Source organism: Hydra vulgaris, chromosome 03, assembly GCF_038396675.1.
Source record: "Hydra vulgaris chromosome 03, alternate assembly HydraT2T_AEP".
Classification (NCBI taxonomy): Eukaryota; Metazoa; Cnidaria; class Hydrozoa; order Anthoathecata; family Hydridae; genus Hydra; species Hydra vulgaris.
The window spans coordinates 30,007,501-30,031,208 of record NC_088922.1 but is presented as its reverse complement, the minus strand read 5'-3'; the positions used below and the strand labels follow the sequence as shown (position 1 = coordinate 30,031,208).

The 23,708-nt window shown below is 27.8% G+C and overlaps 1 protein-coding gene across 2 annotated transcripts in view; it reads left to right on the top strand.

The window, feature by feature from the left end:
* Positions 1–23,708, top strand: part of LOC101235455 (uncharacterized protein KIAA0825 homolog) — a 114,214-nt gene that overhangs the window by 19,470 nt on the left and 71,036 nt on the right. For both annotated transcript variants that reach the window (XM_065792906.1, XM_065792907.1), the window contains exon 8: positions 7,843–7,978. In XM_065792906.1, coding sequence (XP_065648978.1) covers positions 7,843–7,978 — 136 coding nt within the window. The remainder of the gene's footprint in view (positions 1–7,842; positions 7,979–23,708) is intronic.

Sequence of the window (23,708 nt, the reverse complement as noted above, 5' to 3'; positions counted from 1 at the left end):
TGACTGTTGCCCCATCTCTCTTTTCTAAGGCAAATTCTCCCAGTCTTTCGAGTGCTTCTAAAATTTCTTTTAAATAATAGCGAAGTGGTTTAACACAGTTTATTCTACTTTCCCATCTGGTATCTGATTGTGGTTGGACAGAAATTGCCACGCGTGATTTTAAAATTTCCAATCGAAGAGGAGGTGATGGAAAGATTGTATATAATCATGAAAGAACACCAAAAAAAGAAATTGCACTGATGGATGACAGTGCATCATCAACAATAATAAGATTGAGTGAATGGCTTGCACAATGAACATATAAGGCCTTAGGATTCATTTCCGGAAACCTAGCTTGAACACCTTTTACTTTTACTTTCATATTAGCACCATTATAATAAAATTATCATAAGATTGATCTCGACAGTCTAAAATATTTAGATCCCAATTTTTTGACTGATTTAAAATTGCATCAACAATGCATTATCCATTATCATAAGATTGATCATTATGATAAGATTGATTAGCACCATTATCATAAGATTGACATCGACATTCTAAAATATTTAGATCCCAATTTTTTGCCTGATTTAAAAATGCACCAAAAAACCCTTTCCAGTGATATTATTTACTGTGAGATATGCAAAGAAATTTTTGGAAATGTCAGGAGTACATGTTACTGATCACAGAATAATGCTCATTTGTTCTTTGTGCAAAATGTGTGGCCTACAATCTAAATAATAGAATAGTATTTTGTCTTTTTTACCCTAGAAAGGTTCTTGGGTTCAATCTCCTTGGCTAAAAGTCAACTAATTCTGTGTATCATTGCTCAAATAGTGCTCCTTGGTTTCTTTGTCCTGAATTCTCTCTATAAGCTCATTGAGAATGGTATCATACTTAGCCAGTAATTCAAACACCCTAAGAAAGTTTCCATTGCTCTTTGAACTAATGGCTGTGTCTGAACCACGGAATGCAAGATTTCTTGCAGAAAGAAATAAGGTAATGTCCAGCATCCTTTCTAACACATCCCTCCAAAATATCCGCTCTTTATGAAGCAACTTTTGTTGTTGCTCATCTATGGTAACTTGATTTGCTAAGTCTGCATTATCAAAATTAAGAGGAGAAAACCATAAATTAAAAAAAAAAAGTTAACCTTTTCGTAATGTCATCTAGTGTTCAAAGCACTTGAAATGTGCACTGCATGTTTCATGTTCTTTAAGTTTTTTTGATAAGTCTTCCCAAGTGTTCATTTCTTGCAGTTATAATAATTCAGTGAAAATCGTCTTCTTTCTAAATCGTATTTTAAATTTTCTATCTAATTGTATTCAAAATCAATTTCAATCTTTTTGAAACCACGTTTAACAATTTCACACCTCTGTGCGTCAGAAATATTATCAGGCCAATCAGAAGGATTATCACTGATAAAAATAGGTGGAATTGTTTTGCCATTTGATGTAGGCTCACATATCAACCTATCTGACTCTACTCTAGTATTCAAATAATGGCAATCAGAATTATTTGTAGTTTTTGTTGGTATCGAAACACTTATAGGTTGAACTGCTGGTTTCAAAAAATGTATTAGTTTTAAGGTAATTTGTGATTTCCTTCCTGACTGCCGCTTTTTCTCTTTTCTTAGTGGCACCACTTTCCATTTTTCACTCTTCTCTTAGTGATGTCACTTGTCAACTTTTTCATACCAATAATTATATTATGAAAAACTAACAAAAGATAATTATAAATTTTTGCAAACCTTCTTTCATTGTTTTTTTTTTATGATATAAAAAAAAATAACAACGCATAATAATAATAAAAAAATCAATTCAAAAATGCAAAATAAAAGTACATATGATTATGAACTTATAATCATATGAACTTTAAAAGAAACAATTGTTAAGTGTTACAGTTTTCCAATGCTTTACATTTGTTTCTTTAAAAACAATGCCTATGATTTATTTAAAGCATATAATATAAATTTTATTTCATAGCACTAAAACAAAAGTAATAACATATAGCATAGTAATAAAATAAATTATTACCAAGATAAACTGTGTATTGCTGAAAAAAATGATTTATAATTTATAAATAAATAACCTTGAAGTATATAATCTAAGTACAAACAATAATATTTATGCATAAAATAAGCGACTTGGAGAAATATATTTCTTCACACGATATGCTGCTGTTCAATAGTTTTTCATTAACGGTTTGACAGTATTTTATAAAGTTTGCGTTTTATAATAAATTTTGGACTTCGGGAGTGTTAAACAGTTTTTTTTTCTATTAAAAATAATATTGCCTTTTTTATCTTTTTATTTACTTGCATAGTTTAGTTAATATCGTGATTAAAGTGACAAATTTTTTAAATCAATAATAAGTAATTATTAGTTAATTAAAAAACTCAAAGACCTTACAAGGGCTTTGAGTCTTAACTTGTTTAATTAGAATGGAAGGAAAAGAATAGTCATAAGATTCAAGAGTTGAATTAGAAGAAAAGTTCTAATAGTTCTTATTTTTGGTAAAGTTGATAAGATGATTCCCATGAATGAGAGATTGGATGTTAGACCTACATATGTTAATAGCGCAGTTGAAGATTTTCCAAAAGTCTCTAGAGCCTAACTTCTAAAAAAAGATGCAAGATTTAGTCTTTAGCATCTTTTTACATTGGTTTTTTACAATAATAAAAGGCTTTTCTTATCAAAAGAGTTGTTTTTTTGAAAAAGATGAAAAAAATGATTATGATTAGATATAACAGCAGGAGATGAAGGTGAAAACCATAAAGTAAAATGTGGCTTGACTTGAAACAGACGAGAAGGAATAAAAGCTGCCATTCCTGCCTGGATTCAAGAGTTTACGTTGGAGGCACACTTATCAGTGGAGAGAAAAAAGATATCAACCCAAGGACAAAGAAAATCACAGAAAGAATCCCAGTCAGCTTTAAGGTAGTAGTAAGTAGCGCGATGATAGGGTGAGTTTGAAGTAGGTGAGTTGATGTGTAAGTATTCCCCCAAGCCAAGCATTTGACTATTGGAGTCTTTATGAATCAAAAGGTAGTACCCATTAACACTAAGATCTGAAGTTGGAACAGTCAAATTCAAATTAGTCTCACAAAGAAAAAGCAAGTAGATAGCTAATAGATGAAGAAGGGGTTCAAGGCTAGTCAACAGAATTATTCTGCTAACCCTTAATATAGCCTACAATAACTCATTTGAACCAAAAATTTACAAAAGAATTTAAGACTCACTTTGATTTGAAAGAAAGACAAAAAATGTTTCTTGTTTTTCTTTTTAATCAAAGTGAGCAGTGACATTATCCACATATCATAACTTTAAATGAGCAAATTCCCTCCATAAAATATACTGTTGAACTTGAAAACAAAAACAACTTTTTTTTTTTATCTCACTCATTGATAAAAAACTCGCTCATTGTATTTGTTATACAAATATTTTTCAAATATTTGTATAACAAATACAATGAGTGAGTTTTATGAATTTCAAGTACACCATAAAGATATAATAACCTCTGTTCAAAACTCTAACATCAAACTCTAACATCAACCCAAGCATAATCAATCATGTCTTTTTTTTTGAAAAATTCATCAAAAGTATTTTGTAAAAGCATTTTGCGTAACTTTAATAAAACGTTTTAGAAGATACGTTTTAAAATGATTTATTTTAAGCGCAATTAAAAACGTAACAAAAAGTAATTTTTGGTTTGAGTTTGAGTTTTATTTTAGTGCTTATATATTTTCTTTTTCTTAAGGAATTATTTTTCTTTTTTCAATATTCTTCCTAGTTTAAGTGTTTTGAGTGTGACATGCAAAAATAGTTTCAAAAATAGACATGCAAAAATAGTTTCAAACGTTTAATTTAATAAAAAATACATGCCTACATAAAAAGAAATAAAATATCACATTAGTTGTTAATTTACACAAAATGCGTTTATTTTAAACATTAGCTATAATAATTTTCTATTTTATTTAAAGCCTTTGCGTAAAATAAAAGCTTTAGAAAAGATCAACAATTAAAAGTTGTTCATAACGTAAAAAATTTTTTATGACATTTAAATTGTTAAAACATCAAAACCACCGTGGTCAAATTATAAAGAAAAAAATTATAAGCGTGGTCAGTTACAGCGTGCGATCGCACACCATTCCTGTCTAAGCCTGTATATACAGCGGTGGCCAAAAATTAAAGACCACTCATTTTTTAGTTGGTTTCTTAATCTTTAAATTAAAATTAAGAAGATTATAATTGACATATTAAATTTTTTTTTAATATCTTGTTAATTAAAACATAGGGATTAAAGTGGTACCATTTTTTTAATCTAATTCTAATTATATAGCGTTTAACTTATTAAAAAACTGATGAGTACTTATAAATCTTCTTTAAATAAATTGGACAAAATTTAACGACCACTTTCGAATCTTTAATTTGCACTTATTAAAAATAATAATCCATTATTTTTTTTAACTGTCTTAATTGCTTATTACGTTGGCTATAAAATCAAATGTCGAAACCTGAGTCTCGATATCAAATAAACATTTATTTTTTGAATTGCAATAAGGATATAAAAATATTGCAAAAATGCGTGCAAAGATCGAAGAAAAAGACAGATACGCAGCTCTTGTATTAAAAGAAGAAGGTTATAGCATCAGACAAATAGCAGAAAAGCTCGGGAGGTCTCACTCTTGCATTATTAACATAATTCAACGACACAAAGAGACCCGGTCAATTAATGATCGTCATAGGACTGGACGCAATAAAATTTCAAATGATCCTGATGTTCGCTCGTTAGTGAGATTAATAAAAGAAAACAGACAAGCATCATCTAGAAACTTGCCTACGAAATGGACACTGTCAAATGGTCTGAAAGCAAGCCCTAGAACTGTGCGAAGGGTCCTCCACAATTTAAATTATTTATGGTATGCTGCTGCAAAAAAAACAAGCTTAAATAAAAAACAAAAATTTGCCAGGAAAGAGTGGTGCAAACTTCATAAAAATTGGTCAACACATCAGTGGAGCCATGTGGTCTTTAGTGATGAAATGAACGTTGAGGTAGACAACAAAAAAGGTTGTGTAATGTTGCATAGACTTCCAAGCGAACGCTTCGATGAATCATGCATTTTGAAACGAACAAAACAAGGCAGTGGTTCAATAGGCATTTGGGCCTGTATGAGTGCCTGTGGAGTTGGCGTTTTTCATTTATTCGATGGTAGACTCAACAAAGAAAGGTACATCGAAATTTTGGAAAACTCGCTTATTCCTAGCATTGATTTATGGCAGTTGCAAGATGGATTTATTTTCCAGCAAGATAATGCGCCGTGTCATAAAGCGCATGTTGATAGCGTTCAATTCTAATAAAATTCAAGTACTTCCATGGCCTGCCAATAGTCCAGACTTGAATCCAATAGAGAATTTATAGTCGTGGCTTGATCACAAGCTTGGTAAAGAACAACTTTACAATTCGGAAGATTTGAAATCTTCTATCTCTCATCATTTGAAAAATGTGCCTGATGAAGTAATCAAAACTTTAATGAATTCAATGCCAGAACGAGTTCAAGAGTGCTTGAAAATAAATGGAGGAACAACACGTTTCTAAATTATTTTTTTATTGCTTTTTGAAATAGTTTTGAAAGTGGTCTTAAAATTTTGTCCAATTTTTTTTCCCATTTATATTTTTTACTAGTCAGTTTTTTAATTTTTTAACATTATTTTGTTAAAAAATTATAAACTCTTTTATAATAAATATAAAATACAATAAAAATTCTTTCTAAAAATGTTTTTCTTTTTTTGATACCTTTTTCCAAAATAAAATTATACTAAGGTTAAAAATAAATTTTGAGTGGTCTTTAATTTTTGGCCACGCCTGTATATACATATACAGGCGTGGCCAAAAATTATATATATATATATATATATATATATATATATATATATATATATATATATATATATATATATATATATATATATATATATATATATGTATATACACAATAGAGTATAAAATTCAGCATTTGCTTACTAGTTTTGCTCATACAGCATACAGCTTTTTCATAAAAAGAAGAGAAAAAACCAATTATAAAAGAAAAATTGCTGCTTTATGCCAAACCCTCATTCAATGTAGCGGCACTCCTTTGCAGCAGCAGGCTATAACATTGTTGATGTATGTACTGAACCCCCGGGCAGCAGGCTATTTCTTTACGATGTCACCAGGCTTTTCTAAACATGCATTTATAGTTGTACATATATATATATATATATATATATATATATATATATATATATATATATATATATATATATATATATATATATATATATCAAGGGTGGAACCTCATGGTTGCCTTGTGTGGAAAAACTTGTTTTCTCAAAGGGCAACTTAAATTTTTGACAGGACAACCTGGCAGTTTTTTTTTTTTTTTTGTAGTGTTAGTTCACCACCTCAAGGCCAGGAAGGCCACTACAGTTAAAGAGGCTACTTTAATTGTGGTTTCAATCCTCTTTCAACTCTATAACTCCCAAACATTAACCTTGACAAACAAGGCTGCTGCGCGAAGAAACAAGTCAAGCGCAATACTACCCAATTTATGACTTTTAACTTATAAAAGAGTATTTATTAATTTTCAAATTTTAAAATATGAAGATGTTATCCTTTGCAATTATTTAAAACAAACCTTTAAATAATTTAGAGCTTTACAGAATTTAGATATGTATGTAAATTATACACTACTCTTAAAAAGAAATGCACTGCGGTGCATTATATAATTTTTTTAAACATAGTTAAAAAAAGTCAACTTGAATTAATTTAGACATGCATGTTATTTAAAATGTTTTAAAGGGTGACTTTAAAATGTTTAAGATGTTTAAAATGTTTAAAATGTTTTAAAATTTTTAGAATGCATTTTGAAGCATTCTCTTTTTAATTCATAATGCAAATCTATTTTAAAAAAATGTAAACTTTACAGTTACATTTTGAATCACCATTTTTTCTCAATTCAATATGAATTTTTAAATTACAGTTTCTCCTAATTTAAAATGCTAACATATCATTTTTTTTAGATGTATTAGTTGCATTTTAAATCACCTGTATAGGGACATGAAGGATTAATAACGTTGAACCATTTATTTTTCATTAGTAAAACAAATTTTTGTTTAAACTTTGTCGAACAAAATTAACAAAATAATGTTGTTATTATCCATGTGCATCATTAATTAATATTATTAATGATGCACATGGAATTTTTCTTTCAAAAGAAGTCTTAATAATAAAATAAATAAATTACATTAAAAACTTAATTTAAATTTGATTGAAGGTTAAGAGAGAATAATTATTTTTAGAGAATTATACTTTTTACAAATTATTCTTTTTATAAAATTCTTTCTTTTTATAAAAAGTTTTAAAAAAAGTTTTATTAAAAGAAAAAAAAAAATTCTTTTTATAGAAAGTTTCTATTCATTTGAGGCTTTTAGCTTTTTTGCTTCACACTATTTCCCAACCTCAATTTAACTTTTTTTTTATTGATAATTTATTTCTAATTAAACAGTTATTATACTAATAGTCATGTTATAGTATTGAGTCATATTATTTTTTTTCTTCAATTGAGAAATCTTCACTTGAGAAAAAATCTTCACTTGAGAAAAATCTTCACTTGAGAAAAAATACCAAAAAAATTAAAAATATCGGACTACTGATTATCATAACAGAAAACTCAAGACAAATACAATATTTTGGTTGTCCGCTGGGAAACCTGTAAAAAACTGGAGATTCCACCCTGTAGAGAGTTAGAGATCTGCGAAGAGAGAAAGAGATCTTCGTGTTGAATAAACTTTTTTATATTTTAGCTTTTTAACATTTTTTTAGGGTTGATCTAATTGTTTTGTTAAAGTCTTTTCAATGGTTGTGCTTTCATTTAATGGATGATGACATAGAATTTTTCAATAAAGCGGGAAAGTTTAAATTATTCCATGCACTTCTCACAACTCTTACACATATTATGGTAAAAAATTTAATTTTTTTTTCTATTGAGGGAATTTTCTATATATACATGTATGTTTGTATATATATATATATATATATATATATATATATATATATATATATATATATATATATATATATATATATATATATATATATATATATATATATATATATATATGTATATATATATATATAAATATATACATATTTATAAATATATATAAATATATATATATATATATATATATATATATATATATATATATATATATATATATATATATATATATGTATATATATATATATAAATATATACATATTTATAAATATATATAAATATATATATATATATATATATATATATATATATATATATATATATATATATATATATATATATATATATATATACAGACCTCGGCAGGAAGCGAGAACTTTAGCTCTCCCCACACTCCCCTAAAATGGTTTTTGGGAGCAATTTATGGCTCTTGCAAAAGTATAATTTTTTCTTTCAAAAATATAATTATCATAGTAACTAAAATAAAAAACACAGTCATTTTAATAATTATTTTTAATAATTTTTAAAATACCTGCATTCTATTACAATAAGACAATATAAAACTTTTTTTATAAGCAGTAAAAACAACACTCTTTTAAAGAATTTGTTCATGCTGCAATAAATGACACTTGTTATGTATATATTCTTGTAATAGTAATGTAACAAACATATGCTTGACACAACAAATCTACGAAAGTGCAAACTTTTATTAAAAAAACACAAAAAAATGAACGTCACGTTTCTATAATTTTGCATATGCAAACGTTGGCGTTTGCCTAAAATTTTTTAAAACACACATATTACTTCAGCAATTTTTTTGTCAAATAATTATACGACTGATAGTTTTTTATTTATTATAAAAACCACATATTTATGATAAAAAAACAATTAGTCAATTATTAAAATTTAAAACACATTTTAAAGACTTAAAAAGAAACCATGCTAAAACATGATTATTTCTTTCAACAGCATTACTATTAAGTAAAATAACTAAGTACGCTATCAAAGATAGTAATTATGTTTTAATATGGTTTTTGCATGTGTTAACAAAAGCATGCAAAGTTTTACTTAAAATGAATGCATTTGCAATTACTTTAAAAGAAACCATGCTTAAACTTTACAATTGCTTTTTTCTATAGCGTACTTTCTTTTTTTTTAATTTTCTTATTTTTCTTTAAGTAAAGTAATTTTTATTTGAATTTTAAAAACACTTTTAAAATGTTTGAAAAGAATATTCAAGTTTTGCTGAAATAAAAAAAAATCTAATAGAATATATAGAATTAATATGTTTATTATATTTTTTTATGTTTTTTATTTTATTTTATTGTGCGTCAATATGATATTTTTATTAACTTATTATTAAACACTTAATATGATATTATTTTTAAAAGTTTAAAAAAAGTAATGTCGAACAACTTTTTTAACTCCTTTTATTTCAATTTCTTCAAATTTGTACCTTTTTTTTATTTATAAATAAATTTAGCAAACTAAATTGAGAAAAATTCATTATTTAGTATCAATGGATAACAATTTACAATCGTTAGGTCATTGCATATTATCATTAATTTGCACGCACTTTGCAAATGTGTAAAAAATTATTTTGAAGAAATAAAATTAATTATAGCATTATTGATACATCTAATTACTTTATAACTACAATAAAAATAATTCGAAAATAAAACTTCCTTTTATGACATATATCTCTAAAAATTAGATGTTCATCGTTAAATAGAGATATGAACATCAACATTCATTAAAAACAACTTGTCATGTCCTGGGCTTGTAACAAAAATAAAACCAAAATTTTGTAATTAATAGGCAATTTTTTTAAATGAATAAACAGATAGCTCTCGCAAAAACCCAAAGCTCTCCTAAGAAGCTGTTTAGAGTAGCAGCTTGCATAGCTCGCCATGTTTGTTTTAGGAGAGCTTTTCGCTGCTCTCGCACTGATTCCTTCCCGCTGAGGCCTGCATTTATATATATATATATATATATATATATATATATATATATATATATATATATATATATATATATATATATATATATATATATATATATATATATATATATATATATATATAGGTTATGACTTTTGTGACCCCATGTTCCTGGATCATAAACCGATGAGTATTTGTACAAAAGTAATAAAAAAAATATTAGTTCGAATTTCTTGTGGAAAAGGGTCACTCATAAACTAAAAAATTGAATTTACAATATATACGTATGGATAAAATTTCAAACAATTTTATGGTCGTTATTATGTAATTCAAATTTTTTTAGTCGGGGGGTTATTATGTAGTTTTTATGCCTTTAACAGTTTATTACATCATAACACTTTAAATTACAAATAAATATAAAATTACAAACTTAAATAACAATTCTAAAAATATTGAAAGCTACTGTATATATTGAAAAAGTATTTTGTAGTATTCAGCTTAAATAAAGAGTAATATACAGTTCTTATGCTTTATTAGACTAAATAAATCTGAGCTGGAGGTTCTCTTTCTTTTTACAGATGTCAAAAAGATCTTGAAGACACTTGATTGCTCATTCTGCATACTGATTTGTTCTGGAAATTTCCAGTCTTAGTGGTTCCTAAAACCAAAACTTTTTCACTGGTGTTTTTAAACGCTACAATCATTTTTATACTCTTCCATAAAATGTATTCATTGAGAATAGCTGTTATACCTTTAAAAACAGTACCTTTTTTTGGTCTGGTAGGTCTAACGCTTGTAACTTAACTTCTTTTTGTTTATTCTTTAACACTAACACTTTATTTGGTAACTAATATGTTTAACATCAAAGTGCAGTGACCAGCTTTTTAAATGTCATGTTTTCTTGGTTTCTTCTTTAAGTTTAACAGCTTCTTTAGTTGTTGATCTAAAATTACTAGACTGTGAAGATGTCTGAATGTTGATCCCATCTTGAGATAACCACAAATGGTTGCTGCTTAGCTGATTGATAACTTTAAGGTTGTTACTAATTTGGTTGCAGTTTGGGTTTGCTGTAGTTCTTGCTAGTACTTGTGAACTGTTTTTCTGAACCTTTAGACTCTTGATATCTGACCTAGACACAAATTCAGAAGTTGGCGTTGTTGTTGTTGCAAATACTGTTGTTAAAGTAGGTTTCAAGGACATTTTTCTTCTTTTGGATGGATGGATAGTTTTTGAACCAGCACAACTTGAATTAGTAAATTAATTTCTTTTGCCTTAAACTTATTAGTTCTTTCTTAATTTGCTTTATGCGTTCTTGTCTCTCCCAAGATTCTCCCAGAAACAGATAACAACCAACAATTTGGATTTTGAGTGAGATACCCTTCTGTTATTTTCTAGTGAATATTCTTTTAGTGGAACAGTTCTTCTTTTCCTATGATTCATAAAATTGTACAAGATTCTTCATCCAGATCGTCATGTTTCTTTCAGCGGAAGTACTTTTCTTGAAGGGCATTATGTTTGAAGATAATACTTGAATATATTTCTGACAATAATATATCAAGGTAATAATAATAAATACTAATGCTATTGTACTTCTATATTATTTGACTGCCATCTGGCGAATACATGTATATATATATATAATTATTAGTATTGCTCAATCAGGCAGCTTATATAGTCTAAATCTTGCTAATTTCCATAAACTTTTAGAAGACTCCAGAAAATTCTAAAAAGTTTCAGAAACTTCTAAAATCATCCAGAACAAACAAAATTTTAGAAACAAAAATTTAGAATGTTCCATAAGGTTCAAGAAAATTCTAGGCTTCAGAAAATCATAATGCTACTGCCTGCAAATACCACTTTTATACCATTTTAAAAATTTTGCATTGTGGGTTACCTTTTTTGAAAATTAATCAGAATAAAACCCATTTTATTACTTTTGAGCAAATGTTCATCTATCAACACAGAAAATAATTGTTTTACCAAAAGTTAAAAAGTCATAACCCTAATATATATATATATATATATATATATATATATATATATATATATATATATATATATATATATATATATATATATATATATCAAGGGTTGAATTAAGCGATCGCGAAATGCATTATCTGGAAAAACATGTGGTCAACCAAATTTTAGTTTATGCAAAATCGTGTACACTGTTCATAGAATGAATTAAATTTAATAGCAAAGAAATTATAAAAAACAAAACAAACCAATAAACTTACAACTCCAAAAGTAATAACACTCTAGTCACTAACTGCATTAATAACTGCAGTATAGTAATAACACTATAATAGTGTTATTACTTTTATAACACACTTATAATTTTTATAATTAATTCTTTGTTCATACAACATCAGTAATTCCAAATTTTAATTGAAGTAGAAAAGCATCTTGAAAAAGTAAAGTGGATATTCAAATATTATTAAAAACTTTAGGAACTTATACAAATATGTACTTTATAAAAAATGTATATATATATATATATATATATATATATATATATATATATATATATATATATATATATGTATATATATATATATATATGTATATATATATATATATATATATATATATATATATATATATATATATATATATATATATATATATATATATATATATATATAACTCCTAACTGGTTGTCAGAAAGTTTTTTCGTATTTTGTTGACAAAAAGTAAAAATTAAAATGCAAGACTAGAATTTTTTTTTTATTACTTGATAGACTGCCTGCCCCAAACTCTCTGTTGATGTAGCAGCACTCCGTTGCAAGTCAGGCTATAAGATAGTTGATGTAGCAACACTCCGTGCGTGATTTACAGTAAAAAGAATAAAAATAAAAACATTGTTTATATTATTAAAAACATTTAGAATGTTCTAAAAACATTCAGGCCAATTACATTTGCGTTTTTGCAATTTTTTTAAAAAATGATTAATTTGTAATTAAATTAATGGTTTTAACTTTCTGACAACACGCTAATGTTGGAAAAAAGTCAAAAGTAATTAAAAGTGACTTATATATAGTTTTATAAATTGTTGGCTTTTGGGAGTACCTTAGCGTACTCCCAAAGCCAACAATTTATAAAACTATATATATATATATATTTATATATATGTATATATATATATATATGTATATATATATATATATATATATATATATATATATATATATATATATTTATATATATGTGTGTGTGTATATACATATATATATATATATATAAATATATATATATATATATATATATATATATATATATATATATATATATATATGTATATATGTATGTATGTATATACATTGGTTTTTACTTGTATTTATTACTTATCCTCTTTTATATAAAAAAATATTGCATAAATGGTACTAGAAGATAATTTAAATAATTCATTTTCATTTAACTAATTCATAACATAAAAGTCTCTTCATCCTAGATTAAAATATGTGCCAGTTAGAAACTTTAGTTTTTGTTTTAAAAAAAGGGAAAAGTGTTTTTGTTTAAAAGAATTCTTTACACAAATATAATTAAAGATTTTTGTTTCTTATTAATTCAATATTGTGTAAAGCTTTTTTTATGTAATATATTTATGAACATATATTTTGTTTACGAATATCTTATTGGTAATTAAAATCTCTATAAATTGTTTATAATCAATTAAAAATATTACATTATATATATATATGTATATATATATATATATATATATATATATATATATATATATATATATATATATATATATATAAATATATATGTATTTATGTATATTTTTCAGGCCTTGTTATGAGATTTTATTGCATAACAAAAAACTCATAACGCTAATAAATGCAAGTTTAACACATCTATGATACTTACACCTTCAAAAGTTAAATTGCATCATTAGCGTATTTTAAAGTACTGCATTGTAATTAAATTTAATTTACCGCATTAAAAATCATTTAAACTAATATAAAGTAAATTACTGATTAAACCTAAACTCGGTCTTTGAAAAAAATTATATTTCCTTATAATTAATTTCTTAAAACAATCTTTTTCATAACTTAATCTTTTTTTTTTTTTAATAAATTTAATTTTTTTGAGTATTTAATGTAATATTTTTAATTGATTATAAACAATTTATAGAGAGATTTTAATTACCAATAAGATATTCGTAAACAAAATATATGTTCATAAATATATTACATAAAAAAAGCTTTAAATATATTTGTGTAAAGAATTCTTTTAAACAAAAACACTTTTCCCTTTTTTTAAAACAAAAACTAAAGTTTCTAATTGGCACATATTTTAATCTAGGGTGAAGAGACTTTTATGTTATGAATTAGTTAAATGAAAATGAATTATTTAAATTATCTTTTAGTACCATTTATGCAATATTTTTTTATATAAAAGAGGATAAGTAATAAATACAAGGAAAAACCAACAAATGTTCAGAATAAACACAGATTTATTTTGAGAAGAAAGAGCTCTTATACACAAATTATAGTCAAAAGTAAATTTATGATCAAAGTATACCTAAAACAAAATAGGACACATAAGTAACCATAAATCTTCATTAAATACAAAAGTTTAACTTACTTTAAAACAAATATACATATACAAATATACATTTAAAACAAATATACATATATGCAAAACAAATATACATATCCCATCAGGTAAACATCATCGCCATTTATGCTTTACCCCGCGATTCACACCTACTCCATACTGCAGTAAAAAAAGATTTCACTACGAACTGCTAAAACCCTAAATACACCCAATTTTGTAAAGCACTAGTATTTTTAATGAAATAATATGAAAAGTAAGAAATGTGAATTCAATATCAAATACCATAACAAAATGAAAAATAATTAAATCAAAATATTAAATATTATAACGCAAAAATAAAAATTAAAAATTATTACACAAAAATAGAAAATTAAAATAAGCACACACCATATCACTGGTCAAAAATTTGTTGAAATAAATAAATAGAAAATAATAAACACTATAATGATAAGTTCTAATATAAAAAACTCAAAATACTACACTACACTGCAACGGTAAATAACATTATGAAATGAAACTTTATTAAAACCATAGCTAGTTGCTGGTACTTTTTGGAGAGAAACCCTCAAGCCAATAGAAACCTAAAATTGAAAAAACAACAAAACCTAATACAAAATTTATGAACACTTTACACTGTCATAGATACATAGATCGAGTTTTGCTAACCAATCAAAAGTATAACATAATGAACAACCTGAGACTTAATCTTAAAATCAAATAGAAATTATAAAAATTTATTAAATAGAAAAACAGTTAAAATAAAATATAGCAACAGCGACAATAACAATCAAAGAAAAACCAACAAAGCCACTACAACCAAAAACATCACACACAAAAAAACCACATAATGCGCAAAAAAACTAAACAATATGTTTAATATATTAAAATGAGGTGAAACCGTTAAACTAATATAAGCAAACCATTTTTAATAACAACCAAGCAATAAGTAGCTAGCAAAGTTTACTGCAAACAATAAAAATGTCGTTAACCTTATTAACACAATGAACAATTTAGAATTGTCAGACAACTAAAATGTCCTTATAAAAAAATGTCCAAATACCCAATACTAATGATAGTTTGATTGTTAGCAGTATTTAATATCGGAAATATATATATATATATATATATATATATATATATATATATATACAATTAAAAAACTGACTATTTTAAAATGACAAGTTTTTATGTGCTGTCAAAATAAGTGTCTATTATTGATTTTGTGTTGGTAAAAATAACTGTTGGTACTGATGGCCATATTGTTTTTAGATCCTTGTCATTTCTTATCAAGTGCCAATGTTTACTAATTATGTTCTTTATTTTCCTTCTTTTAAGGTATTTTCCTTTTATCGCTATAAGGTGTTATAACAGGTAGGAATCTTTCTTTTTCTTCTTTTCTTTTCGCATATAAAAGTTCTTGTTGAATATAGTCTAAAGCTTTTTTAATAGAAGTGTTTATGACTTCTATGAGATTCCATGAACCATTGCAATTTGTGATAAGGTCTTGAGCTCTCTTATCAGGATATTGTTGTTAGATATAAGTTTGTTATATCTCAGGGCTTGATTAAAAATTATTTTAGATTTTAAACTGTTAAGTGCGTACGCAAATCCCTATTTCAAAAATAAGCTACTACCAGCATATAATTTTTTTTTTTACTTTTATTTATTATGTCTATAATTTTAAGTGAAAAAAACAAACATGTTTTTTAGGAAATTTATGGATTTAAACACTTTGTAAAAGTTCTAGCTCTTTTGATCTATAATCATGTCAAAGTTTAAGGCGTTTTTTAATTTTATATAAAACAATCTGAACCAAACCTATTGAGAAAATCCTATAGAAGTTCAAAAAGAGACTTAACAAAAGTCTTAAATTCTGTATAAAAAAAAAAATTTCATTTTAAACCAAAGTTATAGATTGCCAAAGATAAGATTTTTATAAAAAAAATCTATCCTAACTAATAATCACATAAACATACAGGATTATACAGGTGAATAAACACAAACATACATTTAAACATATTAAATTATAAGTGGATGAACACTGTGCCAGAGGTTCGAACAAAACACAAACATACATTTATGTAATGTGAGTTACAAGTGAACCGGCATTGGATCAGAGGTCTATATAGAACACACTAAACAGAGATATTGTGAAGCAGTTTCCACTGTAAACCACAGATTTTATATCATTGCACTCAAACCAAATCCTTACTATGTAATAGTATTATCCATACTGTTTCAAAAAAAATTATTTTTAAAATAAATATGCGTTGCTATCTTACATTTTTAGATATAACTATAATCTAAAATGTAATAAAATTGTTTAATTTTTTGCCGAATTTAAAAAAATGAATGAATTTTTTTTTTTTACCACTAGAAACAAAAAGATTTTCATAAAGGACGTTTTAAAATTTATTTCATAACATTTATTTCTTCATTTATTGCATCCAAATTTATACATTTTTAATGATTATATAAAGAAAACTTTATTAAAAAAATAATTTTAAAGTTATGTTTTTTAATTCGACTTATTTTAATGCAGTTATTGGATAAAAAATTTCCTAATTTACCCCCTATTTTAGCTAAACTAATATATTTTAGATGAAAAAGTAGTTCAGTTTGGTAGTTAACAGTTTTTAAATTGCGGAGTGTTTAATTATTTAATCTTATTACTATTAGAATTTCTTTATGTAAATATAAATTCTACTTATTGTTGTTGCTGGGAAAAGTATAGCAAAAGATCTAAATCATTAAAAAAATATGAATAAAAACTTATAGGAACGAATTCAGCTGTTTATCTTTCCAGGATATTTGATGAACAATGAATATCCTGGAAAGATAAATCCATCAGTTGTTTGTCTTGGGTGCAGAAGAAATCTTTATAGACTTAAAAAGGGAGATTGGCCTCCTGGTGAATGGGGAGCTAAAGTAGCCAAGGTATATTTAATGATTTTTAAGTCCTAATTTTTAATATTCTTACTTTCTTTCATTTACTTATGAAAGTTCCCTTAACCAGGATAAGTGAAAAACTCTTTTGAAGAGTTCTTCCAGTGTTAATGTCACTCTTCAAGATGAGACAATTAATTTACCTTAGTACAAATTATATTTAGGTTGCTTCTGGAATCATAAAAAGTAAAATGGCTGCAGAAAATTTAATTGATGGATCTACTTTTTGTTTATCTGCAGGACGAAATCCTCTCTAAGTTACAACTGGCTACCCAGGAATTAAAGCAAAACGAAGTTCTATCCATCAACTTTTCCTTGAAATAATTAAGCAATTACAGATTGTGCTAGAGCTGTCAAATAGAAAAACAAAAGAGATAGTTGCTACTCTACGCAAAAATTTAGGAAGTAAACTTTCCATAGTGCCTAATATTTTAGGTTGTTTTTTTAAATTAGAAGATTATATTTCTAATTACTACAATGTACAGAAGTGTGAGTTAGTTGACAGTATAGGCCACATAATTTTAAGAGATTTTGTATATGTTCAAAATACATTAGATTTTGTGGTAGACTTTTTAAAATTACTTGGTTAAGACCCAACTTCAGCCTTTATAAGAGTTTCATTGGATGAGGGTGGTTCATTTTTTAAAGTGATTATCAATATCTTTGATTGTCATAAGAATAATGATGATTTAGATGAGTTATTGAATAGTGGTGTACAATGATCATAATTTCAAATTGTTGAAGATATTCCTGAATCTAATTATAAATTGAGGCAAATTATAGAAAAGTTGAGTTAGCAATGTGTCAGTTTTTATGTTGCTTTTGACTTAAATCGTGGAAATGTGTTATTTGGCTTATCTTTGTATTCTTAGAAAAGAGTTTGTTTATGGTGTGAGGGAATATCCTCATTAGATTCAAGGACAAAATGAACTCTTGGCAATCTTAATTATTGGTACAATAGGTTTTTAGAAAATAAATCAGTGAAATCATCCATTGAAGACTTTATTTATTTTTTTTTAGATTATTCACTTCCCCAAGGCCCGAGCGGGGCCACTACAGTCGAAGAAGCTACTCATTTTTTTGTGTTTTTTATTTTTTAGTTGTTATTCCTGGTGCAACCCTCTCTCAACTCTTTAACTCCAAAACACGAACCTTTCCGAGGCCGAACAAGGCCGCTGCGCATAGAAACTAAGTTGAGCGCGGTACTTCCAGGGACGTGGTAGGAGTCGAACTCCGAACCTCTCACTTACAAAGCAAGCGCTCTTACCACTACACCACTACCGCATTATAAGTAATCCCAATTTTTAATTGAAATGTTGTCTAGAAAAAATAGAATGCATATTTAAGCGATATTAAAACTTTAGGAACTTTTTGTTTATTTTGTAAAAGTTTACCAAAAGTTATTGAAGTTTTATTTAAGCATTTTAATACAAACATACACATAAAATTTGGCCTAAGCAAGAATAAGGATTTGAAAGTAGAAAGTTGAATGTTTAGAAAATTTTGAGTTTAACTTGGTCACATGTTCTACATCAAATGATTCTGATCCTAATGAATCAGAAAAAAATTACACCAGAGCATTTAGAAATTTTGTAGATTACTAAAGGAAGGATTCATTTAGCATCTAAGCAAACCAAGGTCAGTGTTGCAGATATCCTTGCAGAGATCCTGCTACTGGTAACATGTAACCCAGTACAATCTGCTTCATGTCCTGCTGCCTTGTAGGATACGCCTTTTTAGGCAAAGGCTAGGAGATGCCAACTCCGATATAAAACACCCCCTGCCTTGGGGCTCTTGGTTGAGTAAAGGCTAGAGATGGTGTCTCGATAAAAATACTCATCTTGGGCAGATGTTAAATGCACCCAGCTACTGTCTTGTAGAAGGCCTCCTAGGCAAAGACTTAAGGGGTAAACAGATTCTATCTGTTGACCAGCCTTGCACCCCTTCTTCATCTATTAGGCTGGCGCAGATGTATTTTTAATACATTGTTTCCTGTTTAGGATGTTGAATGCTGGATCTTCTTGACTCAATGCATGGGTTTGCTTGTGTCACTGTTTTTATGACTAGGCAACTCATTCTATTATCTCCTTATGAGGGTACAGCTCTAAAACTCAGTTTTATGGTTCTGAGGCCGGCTGGTAGTCAGGTTTCCTGAACTCTGTGGTAGCTCTCAGAGAGGCTGATTCCATCAACAGCTGAAAAATATCAAAGTATTAACAGTGCCATGTTGCGCATGGATGGTGTCCCTGTTTGTACTTTTGGTGTGCATTGCGGAGGCCACATTTGGAGCCCTTTGTTACGGCTTAGGGTTTATTAGTAGTAATGAGGCAATTGCTTGGGCTATTAAACGGTGTTCTGAGTACTATCTATGCTTTGAGTCAAGTTCTTCAATCTAATTTAAAAATGAATAAAGTACCAAAAACTATAAAACACAAAAAACCATCATCATCACCAAGTTCTCTAAACCTATCATTCACTAATATTCGTGGTCTTCGAAGTAACTTTTCTTCTGTTGAGTCTTATCTCTTGCAAAGTTCACCAGACCTACTTGCTCTTTGTGAGACTAATTTGAGTTCAGCTGTCTCATCTTGTGATCTTAGTGTTGATGGTTATCTTCCTCTGATTCGTAAAGACTCCAATAGTCACATGCTTGGCCTGGGCATTTACATTCGTAAGAATTCACCTGTTTGTCGTGAAACTAGGTTTGAATCCACAGACTATTCTTTCATGTGCTTTCGTTTAGCACCACTTCACTCTATTGCCTTTCTCTTTGTTCTATATCGCTCTCCTTCATCTCAAGACTGCGCTCTTTTTGATGTTATTTCTGATCATATTGACCAAGCCCTCTCTCTTTATCCATCAGCTAATATAGTTGTTGTCGGTGACTTTAATGCTCACCACTCTGAATGGCTTGGCTCTAGTGTCAGTGACTCTACAAGCATTAAAGCCCGCAACTTTTGCCTTTCTCAATCCCTAACTCAAATAGTCAACTTTCCAACTTGCTTTCCTGACAACCCTAATCATTTACCTTCTCTACTCGACTTATGTCTTGTTTCTGATCCTAGTCAGTGCTCAGTTTCTCCACATTCACCCTTAGGTGCTTCTGATCACAGTTTGATCTCTTTAAAACTAATATCTCATTTTTCTTCATCACCTGAATACCCCTATTATCGAACCTCTTACAACTACAGTAAAGCTGACTGGGATTCTTTCCGTGATTTTCTTCGTGATGGCCCTTGGGTAGAAATCTTTCAACTTCCTGTTGACAAATGTGCTTCTTACATAATTTCATGGATTCAGGCTGGCATGGAATCTTTTATTCCCTCTCGACGATTCCAGGTCAAGCCTCACTCTCCTCCATGGTTTTCCTCACACTGTGCTGCTGCGATTGCCAATCAAAACCGTTACTTCCATATTTATCAGCTAAACAATTCTCCAGAAAACAGACGTCTGTTTATTACTGCTAGAAACAACTGTAAAAAGGTTTTGTCTAACACCAAAACCCACTATTCTCAGGTCATGAAATCTCGTATCTCATCTCAATAATTAGGCTCTCGTGACTTCTGGAGAATCTTTAATAATATCAATAATAAGGGCAAATCTATAATTCCACCTCTCTTGTATGGTTCAGACTTTGTCACCTCACCTAAAGACAAAGCCGAACTGTTTGCTAAAAACTTTTCATCAATATCATCTCTTGATTCCACTAATGGCGTTCTACCTGATATTGCCAACAAACAGGTTAATCCATTGCTTGACATTTATATCACTCCAGCATCTGTATCTAAAGTGATCTCCTGCCTAGACTCTTCTACAGCTTGTGGCCCAGACAACATACCTGTTATTGTCTTGCAGAAGTGTTCTCCAGAGCTGTCGTCTATACTCTCAAAACTATTCAACAAGTGCTTATCAGAGTCTTGTTTTCCAGCCTGCTGGTAAGCCGCATCTATTATCCCTATCTTCAAAAATTCTGGGGAGCGATTTGATTCGTCTAACTACCGTCCCATAAGTCTTCTTCCTATCATAAGCAAGGTTTTTGAATCTTTAATTAACAAACACTTAATTTCTCATCTTGAATCTAATAACTTACTTTCTGACCATCAATATGGATTTCGATCTTCTCGTTCTACAGCTGGTTTGCTAACAGTAATAACTGACAGGTTTTATCGTGCATTAGATGAAGGTGGAGAGGTTAAGGCCATCGCTCTTGACATTTCAAAAGCGTTTGATAAAGTTTGGCATGCTGGTCTTCTCCATAAGCTTTCCTCTTATGGTGTACCTGGCAACATCTTTAAGATCATTGAATCCTTCCTTTCCAATCGTAGCATAAAAGTTGTCCTCGATGGACAACACTCTTCTTCTTATTCTGTAACTTCAGGGGTTCCTCAAGGTTCTATCCTTGGCCCTATACTCTTTTTAATTTACATTAACGATCTTCCAGATATTCTCACATCTAAGGTGGCATTGTTTGCTGATGATACTACCATTTATTCTTGTCGTGATAAGAAACCAATTGTAAAAAATTGTTGTTTTTCTTGCAAGTTTCAATCTGGTTTTAAACAAGCAATAACAAATTTAAAGAGTTCATTTCTTTTTGAACTAGAGGTTGTATTATAACACAGAAAGTTCACATTCTACTGTGTCACGTACAGCTGTATGTGGAACACCATAACCAAGGATTAGGAAAATTTTGCTGAACAATGTGGAGAAAGTATTCATGCAAAGTTTAAACCAACATGGACTATGTTTAAGAGACAAAAAGAGCATCCATATTATGACGACAGGCTACTATTAGCAATGATCAATTACTATCAGCGGTGATGGAGCTAAAAAAATTTAAATTTGTTTATATTTTATGTGTATGTTTGTATTAAAATGCTTAAATAAAACTTCAATAACTTTTGGTAATTTTTTTAAAAATGAACAAAAAGTTCCTGAAGTTTTGATATTACTTAAATATGCATTCTATTTTTTCTAGACACCATTTCAATTAAAAATTGGGATTACTTATTCAAATCATTATTTTATTTATGATAAGTATTATGATATTATTATGATTAAGTATTGTTTGAACAAACAATAAGTTATAAATGTAAGTTATAAAAACACTAGTGTTATTACTTTTATAACACAGTGACTATAGTGCTTTTACTTTGTAGTCATAAATTTTTTGTAACTTTTTTGCTAACAAATTTAAATTAGTTTATGCCCATGAAAACAAAGTTCACGGTTTTTAAACTAAAATTTTGAAGACCAGATATTTTTACAAATCTTGCATTTCGTGATTGCTTAATTCAACCCTGTTAAAATTTAAAGTTATTAAATGTATACTTCATCTGCAGTTTGAATACTGATCAATTTAGACCACTGACTCAGGGGTTTGGTGCATAGTGGAAATTTTTTCAAAACAATTTAAAGACATTTAATTTAATTTGAATTTAAAGACTGATGAAATAAAAATGCCTGCAATAATTGTTTAGAAATTTATTATTTAAATCTCAATCGGCCTTGTTAAACCTTGATTTAATGGACTGTGTTGTCAGTACTAATGATGAAACTGCAGTAATTAAACAATTTGGACACTTTTCACAGATTCAACATTAATTATGTATAGCACACAGCATTTCAACTAGCCGTGCTTAAAGTTTTATACAAAAAACAGTTCTACAAACATAGATAAAACTTATTTGTATCCTGAAGAAACTGAATCTGATATGGGAATAAATGTTGCAAATGATATATATCTGAAGTTCATATTAAAAACATTTTTGAAAACATATGAAAACATATCTCTCACTAAAAATGATTCCGTTTTACAAAAACATGTAAAAGACATCATCGGAAAAGAAATATTATTAGTTTTAGATTCTAAAACCAGTTAGAACAGCTTCTTAGATATGCTCCAGCAATTTTACAATTTGCATGATTGTGTCCAAAAAAGCTTGGTCAATTTAGAAAAAGGCTTTATCTTTTGTTCTGAAAAAATAAATTTATTACCTGGTGTTATTGGTACATTGCAACCAATTAGTGTGGCAGTTGAAAAAGTGTCAATGCTAATTTAATAACAATTAATGTCACATTAAAATTTATTTTAGATGAATTATTAAAGCAAAGTATTATCCATTAAGTACAGAAATGAAGAATGCATTAGTTCTTGAGATAAAAAAGAGAGAAAGCATATATTCTGATGTTCTGGATTATATTCACAATCCACAGCAAGAGCTACAGTATCG